At 39.2% G+C, this 12627-nt stretch overlaps 2 protein-coding genes across 6 annotated transcripts in view; one reads left to right on the top strand and one right to left on the bottom strand.

Moving 5' to 3' along the window:
* Positions 1–7: 7 nt before the first annotated feature.
* SCRN3 (secernin 3) lies at positions 8–7389 on the top strand. Its single transcript, XM_055812895.1, has 7 exons — positions 8–227; positions 386–567; positions 1359–1558; positions 2241–2453; positions 5010–5172; positions 5535–5715; positions 6499–7389. Exons 1-7 carry the CDS (start codon positions 60–62, stop codon positions 6652–6654), a joined length of 1263 nt encoding a protein of 420 aa, XP_055668870.1. The 5' UTR covers positions 8–59; the 3' UTR covers positions 6655–7389.
* A 2865-nt stretch (positions 7390–10254) lies between these two features.
* GPR155 (G protein-coupled receptor 155) overlaps positions 10255–12627 on the bottom strand; it is a 30287-nt gene continuing 27914 nt past the window's right edge. For 4 of the 5 annotated variants that reach the window (XM_055812894.1, XM_027786360.2, XM_005237118.4 and 1 more), the window contains one exon: positions 10255–12272. In XM_055812894.1, coding sequence (XP_055668869.1) covers positions 12050–12272 — 223 coding nt within the window. In that variant the 3' untranslated portion in view covers positions 10255–12049. Of the gene's footprint in view, positions 12326–12627 lie in introns of all 5 variants that reach the window. The other variant, XM_027786363.2, reaches the window with a different exon arrangement.

Genomic DNA, 12627 nt, shown 5'->3' with positions numbered 1-12627 from the left:
CCGCCCCGCCCCGCCCCGCCGCCGCTGAGCCCCGCGGAGCGCCCGCCGCCGCCGCCAGCATGTCCGCCCGCCCGCCGCCCCGCTCCTGCGACACCTTCGTGGCGCTGCCGCCCGCCGCGGCGGGGGGCCGCGTCATCTTCGGGAAGAACTCGGACCGGCCGGCGGACGAGGTGCAGGAGGTCGTGCACTTCCCGGCCGCCGCGCACCCGCCCGGCGCCGCGCTGGAGGTGAGGGCGCGGGGCGGCCCGCGGTGGGGCACGGCCGGGCCGGCGGCAGGAGCCCCCCCGCCCCGCGGCCGTGCGTTCGCAGCCCGTGAATCTCGGGGCGACGCTCGCCAAAGTGCTGTCGTGACAGGTAATTCGTGTCGTGCTCCGGCTTCTTGCAGTGCACCTACGTGACGATCGAGCAGGTGGCGAAGACCCACGCCGTGGTGCTGAGCCGGCCCGCCTGGCTCTGGGGCGCCGAGATGGGGGCCAACGAGCACGGCGTCTGCATCGGCAACGAGGCGGTGTGGGGGCGGGAGGAGGTCGGCGACGACGAAGCCCTCCTCGGCATGGACCTGGTCAGGTTGGCACAGGCTCTTTTGGTAAACGGTGCTGAACTCGGAATTTAATTTGGAAACGTTTGGTGTGAGTTACACGGGGAAATACGTGCTTTCGCTTTCAGAGGACACGCCCACCTCTTCTGCTGTTCCAGCCGTGGTTAAAAATAAGTGTGCCTTGGCACAGCCTTGCAGCCCTGCCAGGCGCCGGGAGCCCCGAGAGCTCTCAGGTGCAAGAACAGAATCCATCGAGGAAATCAAACGTTTTTCTCTCCACAAGATTTATATTAAACTGAAACAAGACTTAACAGGAGCGCAGCTGGGCTTCAGGAACCAGTGTTTGGGCCTTCTTCTAGCATCTGCACTCATTTCCTGTTTCCCCCAGCTTTCACACACGTATTTTTAAATTCCAGTCTTAGCCGGGCACCTCCAGGTGAATAATGACAGCTGCTGGTGCCTGCCTCACTGGGTGCCAGTGTAACGCCCATTAACCCACAGCGGGCAGGCGGTTCTTGGTACTGTCTGCCCCTGGTTCCGTACCCACCCAGCACTGGAGGCGTTCCCTAGGAGCCCTCTCCCTGCCTTTCTGTATTGCCCTTTGGTTGGTTTTCCCCACGTCAAGCACGTAGAGGACCCACTTCAAACAAGCCCTTTGAGTGACTTGCTCCTTTCTCTTACCAGATTGTACAAAGCATCAGGTACATACAAAACTAGTATGCTAAGTCAATTTGTATATTCAGGCTGAATACTTATATGTAAAGTTTATAGTTCCAAAGATTACATCTTCCTTTTTGTTTTGGGGTTTTGTTTTTTTTAGGCTTGGACTCGAGAGAGCAGACACAGCTGAAAAGGCTCTAACTGTCATAGTTGATTTGCTAGAAAAACATGGACAGGGAGGAAACTGTATGGAGAGCCACATGGCATTCACATACCATAACAGTTTTCTGATAGCCGACAGAAAGGAAGCATGGGTGCTGGAGACATCAGGAAAATACTGGGCAGCAGAAAAAGTAGAAGGTATGGATGACACTCTTCATTTTAAACATTTCAAATACAATGACAATTAGCAGTTCTCCACTTCTCAATTATCATTTCATTAAGGCATCGGTCTAGCCTCCAGATGTGTACGTGTGCCTGTAAGCAACAGCATTGCTTCCTAGGGCATCAGTGTGGAGTGGCTAGCAGTTTCACAGAGGAGCTGAGTCACAGGGGGCTTTTCAGAGTCAGAAATGACCATATCTGCACTTGGAAAATGGAGGACAGCAAGAAGGTCAGCATGAGAATGACAGCAGTATGTATGGTGTTAAGGATGGTGGCAACTGATGACAGTTCCATTTGGTGACAGGGTAACACTGACAGGATTGGTGCATTAGGCCCTGAAGTGGCTTTTTTTTCCAGTGGACAAGCTACATCTTTGGAGGTCTAAGAAGAAGAATGTAAAGATGGGAATAATCAGAACAGAACCTGAAATATGATGCTGTCAATAGAAGTAAATGAGTCAGGACTGAGTGGCAGTGGAATTTCAATCAGAAGGATGCATAATAGCCAGGGAGAGAGGGCCAAAAATAAACCACAGGATTCATAGATCTTGTAGGAAACTCTTCAGGGCATAATTTGCTTTAGTAAGGTAATTGTAAACAAAGTATCAAGAAAAAGCATTCAGTGTATTAAAATGATTCTTTCCTCACTTTACAAACAGGCGGTGTACGGAATATTTCCAACCAGCTCTCTATCACAACCAAGATTGACAGAGAACACCCAGAATTGAAGGAATATGCCAAAAGCAAGGGCTGGTGGGATGGCGAAAAGGAATTTGACTTTGCTGCCACATATTCTTATGTAAATACTGCCAGAATGACCACATCCAGAGGCCGATATTGTGAAGGCTATAAACTTCTGAACAAGCACAAAGGTATCATATTTTTATATATATATTTTTAAGATATGCAAAGCATTTAGTGAGATACATTAATTTAAATCATGTTATTAGACATCTGATGTGGGCAATCATTGACATGATCTGGTGAACCAGGACCTACTTGAATAACTTTTCGCCCAAAGGAGAAATGCTGAACTTTAAGTCTTCTATCCATTTCTGCCTATTTGTTGATGAGGGGAAATTAAAACAAGGGTCAATTATCAAACACACAGAGTAACAGTGTCAGTAACAACACTGAGAGGTCACATTATGATCATACCGCTTAAATACTCTGTAAGACCTGCTCTGAAACATTTTGATAGGCTTTATGTTATACTGTACCTCTTAAGAAAAAGAAATATGCAGGCCAAAACAGACTCCCAGTGGTTTTCAGCCACAAACAGAACCTTATGAACAATGTCAGTCTGGTACCATTCATACAGGCGTAAGACAACAGCACAGCATTCAGATACATATCTTGCATTTATTTTTTGAGACTGGTTTTTAAATCTTTGTAGTTCCAGTATAACTGCTACTCTAACCTTGTGTAGTCTAATAACACACTGAGAGCAGAACAAAATAATCTTCTGTACTCTAAGCAGGTGCTCCTAATCACTAACTTAATCACTTATTTTTCAGACCTCTATAGAAAGAAGCTATTACTTCTCTTCTAACTGCATCCACCTGGCAGGTTTTTGCTGCATCTGTATTCACTTGCTCATTTAAAGTAATTAATCTGAACCAAAATTACATTGCACCCCTGTGTTTTTTTATTTGGCTGAGCTCTGCCAGACCAGGTTTAGCATTTAGTTAATGCATCAGCATGAATTACCTTTTACTGTCCTGCGCTAGTGATCGTGTAAATCCTGCATTCATTTTGGGAATTGCAGGTTCAGAATACTGAAAAGCATTTTCATAATACCTGTATTTACTTGTATTATAACAATGCTGAGATTCTATCAGTGTTTTCATTCTAAATCCCCATTTTCAGGCATTTACCTGAACCATTTTAAAAATAAACACTAGGTGTCCAGGTTATCAGCCTCATATGGTTTCGGTTTGTTTAGATTTATTTTAAATAGGTGCCCTAACTAAAAGCTATTTGGTTTACAGCATCAGTAAAATCACTGGTTTCTTAATCTACCTATCCCAGCTTTTCCACTCAGTGGCATTACAGTTTTTTTCTAGGCAGCCTATCATGCAAAGACCATTTTTAGATAAAAGTTATAAATATTTCAAAAAATAAGGAATGTATTTCAGGAATACAAAATAATAAAAACATATAGCGCAATACCTTCTTTCCTCCTGGACAAGCTGCCAGCTTGCAGTTGGCAAACTGTTGCTTCTTTTAATTTCTTTGATTCTTCTAGCTTGCCGATTTGTTGAATTCTTCAACTTTCCCAGGCAACTGTGGGAATACTTAAGAGTGTTTCCTTGCTGAAATGTCTACAGGCATGCAGAATTGTGTATTAAAAAAAAAGAAAAACCTGGACACATCTGACTTAGCAGCAGAGTGATTATTTTAAGAGGAAACAGCAAGGCAGTTAAAAAAAAAAAGAATCTTTATGCAGCTAGAACTTCACTGAGGGAAACGTTAAAAGATTAAATGGTGGATGATACCTTCAAATAAAAAAAAAAGTGAATGAACTAACGCTTTTCTACCATATGCACACATTCAACTGGTACACCAGATTTGAAAAATAAACTACTGCAAGTGCTGCCTGTTGGATTGCTTGGTGATACTATGCCAGTATTTAAGCTTCAGTGCACGCTATACCTGAACAGCAGTATCATCTGAACACTGGATGCAGAAGCATACGTGGAAAGGGTTTTGTTTCATCTAACTGAGAATTATTATTTTCCATACCTCACATAGATAATTGATTAAGACTTATTTACAAATGGATGTACTATTGTAGTTTTGTAGTTGATTCTGTAGCACAGAACATGTTACTAGTGCAGTGCATCTGTTCAGTTGTCAACTTGAAGCCTAAGAGCTTTGGAAGGTCAGATGATTAAAATAAAAGTGAGTCTTGGTGTTTCATTTTCAAAGTTACACACAAAATTCACGCACAATTGTTACTGTTTTTACATTTCCAAAGCAACAAAGTGGTATAACTGTGTACAAATACCAATAACTATTACAGTCACTTAACTTCCACACAGTGCTCAGAAAATTCAGCCTTTAATCCAGGCTACTAATTTTCATCTGCAGTGTTACTGTGTGAACAAACATTTGCTAGTCATATGTATTTTACCTTTCTGGGAAACATCGTGTGTCATCATCCTCCCCCTTTTCTAAGTCATAAATGTTATAGCTCGTTATCACCTACTCTCTGAAATAAATACTTTGGGGAAAATGATAGTATTTTTAAGTGTGTTACATATATTAAGGTATGCTGTTAAGATGATTTTTTTTTCTGCCAACATGGACAAACTAAAATTGGCATTGCCTATTAAAGGAAAAAGCAGCCAGTTGTCGAGAACATGCCATTTAGTTGGCATTGTAAGTAGCGCTGTGTGCAAGTAATTGTATTGTATCTTAAATAGGATCCATCACTTCTGAAATAATGATGGAAATTCTTCGTGACAAAGAGAGCGGCATTAATATGGAAGGTGGATTTATGACAACTGGAAGCATGGTGTCTGTGTTGCCTCAGCAGCCTGATTTGCCATGTATTCACTTCTTTACTGGAACACCAGATCCTGCAAGGTGATATAGCAGCAAATAATGAGGATAAAAAGTTGCAAGTATCTAAATGAAAAAGTGTTGCAATTTGTCTAATTATATTCCTTTTTGTTTTGGGTTGGTTTTTTTTTCTCTCCCTTCTCCCAGCATAATCCAGAAGGAGGAGGAACATAACGTCCATTAAGGCTATCTACCAACCTACCTAGTGAAACACTGCTATGACACTGACTTAAATATCAGTTAGGAGTTGGTTTGGTGGTTTTTTTTCTAGACTTCTTAAATGAAAGAATTAGAAGAATGGTAAAAAAAATACAGCAATCTACTGACTCAACAATTTTAGCAAAACTGTATTAGTAAAGGATTTCTGTTCTATTTTCTCTTTCTAGGTCTGTATTCAAGCCTTTCATTTTTGTTCCCAATATTACTCAGTTATTAAAAACTAGCTCCCCTACATTTGGTCATGATGATCCAGTTAAGAAGCAACCACGTTTTCAGCATAAGCCAGATCGAAGACATGAGCTCTATAAAAAACATGAAAGCGCTGCTGTAGTTATGGAAACTATCAAGGTATGTTGATTAAATTAGATTTCAACGCAAGCAGCTGGTTTATATAAGCTCCTTGCTCACGTTTTGTTAATGTGAGACCATTTAATGCCCTTTGATGGATTGCAAAGAGCATTGTAGTGCACCAGAAGCCCATTGTCCTGGCATCTGGCAGGCATATGTTTCAGACACTAAAAATTGCAACTAGCACATGCTGTACTCCCAGGCCTAGCCCCAGACAAGTGTCTGTACTGCTCATCTTGCAAAGCAGCAGGCCACGCATACTCCTGCACCAGTCAGATAGTGGGGAAATGCTTGAGCAGCCACAGGCAATATACAAGTCCTAATAAGAGTACTTAGGGCTCTTCAGGACCCTGGTCTCAGGCAGCAAGGAGGGCATGCCTTTTACCATTGCTTGGTGTGAACTGGAAAGAAAACAAGATCATGAAGATAGCAGGACACAGGTGAAGCAGGGAGGTAGCTGCTCACTTTTAACAGTAGCACCTCTCCTATTTACATGTTCTAAAAAGTAAGGTGTGCCTGCTTAAGTGTTGGTAGCCAAATAGCTAAAGCAGCTTTAATTTTATTTTCAGTCCATCAGACAAGGATGTAGGAGATGAAGTGAGTGCTAGGTATTAAGAAAGATTCCTAAGAAGACCTGTCATGGTGCTATCTTCTAGCAACACTAACTTGTACCCTAGAAACTATTAAGAGGTTAAAACAAGGACATAAGAACAGAATTTTGTTAGGGTGAACACTACATACTCTGTATAGGTTTTACTGAAATACAGACGTTTCTTTTTGCAGGGCAAAGGTAAAGAGATGCTGAAAGAGATACAGGAGTTGGAGAAACGGAAGATAAGTGAAATGGAATCAATCCTGCAAAACAGATGTCTTGATGTTAACCAAATGGTTAACCTTTTTTCACAGTGTGTAGAAGAAGAACTCAAAATATATAGCTAAAACTACTATTTGAATGTGGTAAAATTCAGTTTTGTGATTTAACTTTTTTAATGAAGTGGCTATATAGATTACATCCTATTTTCAATATACCATTTAATATGGACAGTTTTAAAAATGCAGTTTCATATTCAGGCCAAACAGCTTCTGGTTGTATGAAGCAATGTTGAAAAGGCTCTTAAGAGCTAGGCAGTGGCTTTGTCTCTAGGTGACATAAAGCTGTCAGCAGAGACTGATTTTGCCTACAAACAGATGCAACGAGAACGTAATAACTTGACTGAATTGTGGAACAACCCCATCTCTGGATGAAGAACTCTAACTCAGAACCCAGTTCCAATGTACACACATGTAGCTTTTATAGTCCAGATAATCATAGCAGAATTTCACACTGCCTAAATTAAAATGGCCATACTGAAGGACTTTGTAAAATGTAGAAGCTATTATGTGCACTGAATAAAAAGTGCTATGCAAGTCAATTAAAATTGATATTCAGCTGTTTGATAAAACAGAACACTTTAAGATACTTTTCATCTATGAACCTTCTACTCCTTCAATGTAAAATGAGGGTAAGAGTTCAATGTATATTAAAACCAAATCACAGTTACAATTTTACCGTGAGTTGTTAAATCTGATAACATGGAATTCAACAATGCAAGCATCCTGCAAGCTACCACACAATCTTTACTTCCCTATTTTCCCCACCCTGACAACAAAAAATAAACTTATTTGCACACAGTATGATTTTTGTCAAATTAATTCTTCAATACGCTTTATAACATTGTGTGGGATTTTTTTAATGTTTCTTGAATTGTTACTTTTTTAAATTGGACAGCTAGAAAGGAAGAGGTAGGAGTACACAAGTATATACATGTACTCAAGTGGGACACTTAGAAGGACTTTCAAAAATTTTTCACTTCATATAAAGCCTTTTAACCATGACTTGTCTTGCCAAAATTACGATCTTTTTGCCCTGTTATGAACTCTTCCTCCCTGTATAATCAAGCTTTTTGCCCTGCTATGAACTCTTCCTCCCTGCCCTGATCCTGTTTAAAAGTAATGATCAATATGTGACACTACTTTTATTATCTGTGGCAAGGGACAAACTAAGCAAACAAGAAAAAGCAGATTCTGGCTTTACTACACAATCAAGCAGGGTATGACTGGAAGAAAAAAAAAACCAAACCAGCCAGCACTTCTGCAGACCTTCAGAAGAGAACACATAACATGAAACAGAGCATTAGAGCTGCGGTAGCAGTATGTGACATGACACAGCACCCCCACAGAAACACAGAGCAGACCACAGAAAGACCATTTTCTGATGATTTTTCTATATTTAGTCTATAGAATCATTTCAGATGCTAGAGATGGGGCTACACGCGTGCAGTTTGCTCATTTTGTGAGCTGTTCTATCCCCCCACTGGTAAAAAAAGAAGTAAGTATAAGCAAAGAAAAGAATACACATACAATGAAGTTTGCAGAATGAATAAGAAAATTAAGAGCTTAGCAGAATTTGTTCTTCCTGATCTTACAATGAAAGTAGAAGTTAATTTGGAATACCGTGTTCAGATCCACAGCAAGAAATTAAAGGGTCAGGAAAGGTTCTTGAACATTCAAGTGACAGTAGCAAGTAAGACCCAGTAGCAGGTAAGACTGAAAGTAAGTTTGAGTTGACTGTTAACCTTTTGTGTCTGTGTTGCCAACAAAACTTAGAAGTTCAATAGTGCAGTGCATGGTTGTGAACTGGAAGCTATAATCAATAAAATTTTGCTGTATTTACCTGTTTGCATCATGGATGTCTTTATCTGACAATTCTGTGTATCTTTGTCCTATTTTTGGTCATCAGCTGTTCCACACTAGCTCTTTGATAACTTCAAAGCATTAATAAATGCTAGGTAAAACTGTGCTGGAAACAGAGTCAAGTTTACAGGTAGCATAGCAAAATAAGAGAAACAATTTTGTGCTGCAGTGGTGCCTTCCAACCCAAACCATCCTATGATTTTATGAAGTTACACAGGAATGAAAGTAGTGAAGGTGGTGGAGTAGGCCTTTAAGTGAATGTCTTGGCCACTTAATCACGGGGTGGCAATTAACCAGGTTAAACATATTGGTCTGGTTGTAATATAGGCAGATATAGTCTAACTGTTCCTCTAGTTTCTGTGCTGTTTTTTATTTGGTGGTCTACAGGATACAAAGTAAAAACGACGTGACATGTGGAGATAGATCAAGTGCTGGCCAACAGAGTAAAGGATATTTTGGTATCTTTTTTTTTCCTGGGATTTCATCCTTCTAGAACATACGCAGTGTCAAAACAGAAAACGAAGATGAGGTCAGGAAAAATAAAGAACCCTCCCTCCCACAGTCATAAATTTTAAAAAAATTAAATAAGAATGTCCTCTAGAGGGCAATCTTTGCATGTATTTAATCTAGGAATATATGTTGCAGCTTATTTTAAAAGGTCTAGAGTTTGATAATGATCAGTATTAAAAAAACAAACTCAAAAAGTACTAAAATTGCTACCTAGAAAACAAAGTTTTATATCCACCCCTGTCTATTATCACAATTATTTTGAGATATATATTGAGATCACAAATATTTGAGATCAGTGAGTGTTTCACTGGAGACTCCTCTGGACTTACTTGGTCAGTGATGTTTTCATGGGACTATAACTTCCAAGTTAACTGTGATTTATCCCAAACTAATCCACCTTCAAAAATAAAAGAACTCATTGCACCACTGATCACATCTTTAAAGCAAAGCTATTTCTAAACATCAAAAATGCACACTTCAGTAGATCAACTACTGGCATACATCAAATTGTCAACTACTTAGAATTTCCTAATGCTCCTCGGTGAAAGCAAATATTTTTCAGATAAAAGAGTTATGTAACTTTCTAAAGCTATTCAAAGTATTTGTAGCTTCCAGAAGTACCCAGTGATTTAGAAATAGATTATCATATCCCATATTTCATTCCTAGTTTCTTTAGTTCTTAGACTTATTAACCATTACAGACTCTCATCAGACTAATGGGTATGATTCTCAGCAGTCACAGTATTGTAACAGTTAAATCTAACAGATTTTGGTGTCAGTTGTTCATTAAAGGTGTTAGATTTGTAACAGGGAGCCTTCTCTAAGCAGATACTTTGAGCAATTTCTTACTTAAAACAGATATATTGTGTTCAAACCTAGGGAGCCATTATAAAAAGGGAGGCAAGGGCAGGACTTTCTGGTGAAAATGAGAAAGACAAGTGTAAGGACAATGACTATGCATAGACCCATAAAACTGACCTAAGACCAACTTCTTGAACATCTGAAGAATAAAAACAAAAAATAAAAAAATACTATTTGCTAAGTAGATGATAATATGGAATGTTCTTAAAAGATCTGTTTATGCTGTTGGATGAAAACTGGTATCCTTGTGTGAACACCCATTAACAAGTCCTCTGTCTACTTAAAAAGCATCAAGGGTGGATTAAAGAAATACCAAATTTGAAACCCAAGAGCCACTTTACCAAATCTCTCAGAAAAACACATTTATCATAAATCTTGACACGCACACATAACCCTCTCACACCTCGCATCACATCAAACCTCAGAACTCTGAAATCAAGTAACAGATTTATTGACAAGTTACAGTACTTAGAAGCCAGACATACTCACGGCTTCTGCTCTTAAGTCGCATATATCTAATTATTCCAAAATATTTGATGTAATAATCTTCAGCAGTTGCAGGGGAAATATACTATTGTTTTCCTTTGTGGCCACAGCCTGATACAAATGTCAATTTTTTTGTTGCTGGAAAACATTAAAACACGTCAGTTTGTATAGCATACATATGCAGTAGCATGCAGTTATGTTTCTGTGCACACTACAGAAGTGCACTAAGACTGACAGTAAAAGGAATTACTTTTCCCATATAAGCCTTGCATGGAGTTGTAGCTACTGTGACACAACTGTTTCTTGAATGGTAGCTTATGTTGCTAAAATCACTTTTAATTCTTAATACAAACTAGATGCACAAGTAGCTATAATAAAAACCTGTGTACCCAAAAAAAAGAAAAAAAGGAAAAAGGGAAAGACTTTAAAAAAAAGGATGAGAAGAGTTATTCATATACTTGAGCAAATAACATTTTTTTTTTAATACCCAGGTTCCTTTCCTTCACTATATAAAATTTTTATGTAGACATATAAATGCTGTTCTTGCAGTTGTAAAAGGGCAGCATAACGGCTATCAAATACTACAGTTTGTCTTTAAACTTTTCAAAACACTGTAGAAGACACACAGATTCGCAGATTCTGCTTTCAGTGCACAGAAATCTGAATGACACTAGAGTAACTAAACATCATAGGAGGATACCTGAGGCTTATTAGAAATCATTGTTAGGCCACCAATACTAAAATTTCAGGATCTTTAGCTACTCTAAATCCTAACTTGGATGTTCAGTTAGGATACTTTATATAATAGATTTAAAAGTCATTGTATTCCATTTAAAAGATATTATGATCTGATAAAATTTTTCATCCTGACTTGCACAGGTATCCAAGGCTTCCATAACATCTTTCTTTGAGGTTGGCACTTCTGAATTAAAACTGGAAAGGCTAATTTCAGAAATTAAAAATCTACTCATGACAAAGCTGTTACTACCACCATAAGGCAAAACTTCACAACTAATTTTTTATACAAAATTCTATTATATCATTTTCCTGATTTGGGGGAGAAGTGGGTATTTTTATATGTTTTCAAGATTTGGTAATTTTGTAGAGAACCATTATTTATTCCACTCAATATTTCCTCAGCTTTAATCCTCCGACATCGGAATCATCTTCACAACAATTCTACTTTTACAAATGGAGGATTTTATCTTTAAGGGGGAAACAAACTACCTGATTTGAGGTGTAAACAGCTAGAAAAATTTCCTGGTGTTAGACAAGAGTAGAGTAGTAAAAACCGTGTATGATAGAAGAAATTCTACTTCTGTGAAGTCACAGGGAGGCCACACTAAAATATGGAAAACACACGGCAACATAAAAAATACCTCTGATTCATGGGTGGTTTTTTTCATTTGGCACCAGTCACTAAAGCTGCTGTTACAATGCCTCTATAATATGACAGTGACATATACCATTTTACTATTTGTTTTGCTCAAAATGGAAAAAATGCTCTAAATCCAGAGCATCTTGTTTTGTTCTAGTTGCATTAACTGGAACACTCACTAAAAATCCTTTGCTGACATTTCCTTCAGAACAGACATAAGTAAAACCACATCTCTTAACTTTACAAGAGGGAATAACTCAATTCTCCGAGAGCCATGAGAACGAAATACTTCCAATTTCACTGGTGAAGGCAGAGGAGGTGGTCACACTCACCCCTAACTGCCTGTCCTCTGCCTACATTCTCAGGTCAATGGCTCTCAACTGCAACTGATCTCTTAGGAACAAAACGGTAATACAAATATTCATCGCGAAATTCAAATTCATTTGTAATATGCTGGACGACGCCTCCTCTCATCAGTCTGTCTCCATACATCACAGCTTCACCACGGTCAGAGGCAAGGCCAACTTGCATGAGCCAGTTCACCAGGTCACAGCCAAAGAAGATGCCAGTGGAGATCTTTGCACCACACCTGTATGTCAAAGGAATGATTCACCCACATGTTCTGTAAATCTGGTATCACCACTGCACGATGGGGAAAGGCAAGGAAAAATAGCAGGAAACAAGGAAAGACATCATGATAGTTAAAAGCATGTTAGAAGAGAATTTGCAAGTTTTGTATATTAGGGACTTGCCAATGTTCACTACCTTTTCCTACAGACACTTCAATGAGAAGCAAAATGAACATACAAAGTTATTTTAGGCTTGTGCAAATAAACTTCAGTGAACATAAGTAGCAATGTTTCTAAAAACATACACAATGTAATTTATTTCTTGAGTACTTAGTTCCCACGTACTCATTATCATGACCATTTCTGCAACAAAAT

Source organism: Falco peregrinus, chromosome 8, assembly GCF_023634155.1.
Source record: "Falco peregrinus isolate bFalPer1 chromosome 8, bFalPer1.pri, whole genome shotgun sequence".
In the NCBI taxonomy this organism is placed as follows: Eukaryota; Metazoa; Chordata; class Aves; order Falconiformes; family Falconidae; genus Falco; species Falco peregrinus.
This window is presented reverse-complemented; position numbering and strand designations above follow the sequence as displayed.

Excerpts from the sequence above, each read along its gene's own strand:
- SCRN3 (XM_055812895.1), top strand. The coding sequence starts at position 60 with ATGTCCGCCCGCCCGCCGCCCCGCTCCTGCGACACCTTCGTGGCGCTG. Across the intron at positions 1,559-2,240 it reads GGCAGCAGAAAAAGTAGAAG|GCGGTGTACGGAATATTTCC; the intron begins GTATGGATGACA and ends CTTTACAAACAG. Across the intron at positions 5,173-5,534 it reads GGAACACCAGATCCTGCAAG|GTCTGTATTCAAGCCTTTCA; the intron begins GTGATATAGCAG and ends TTCTCTTTCTAG.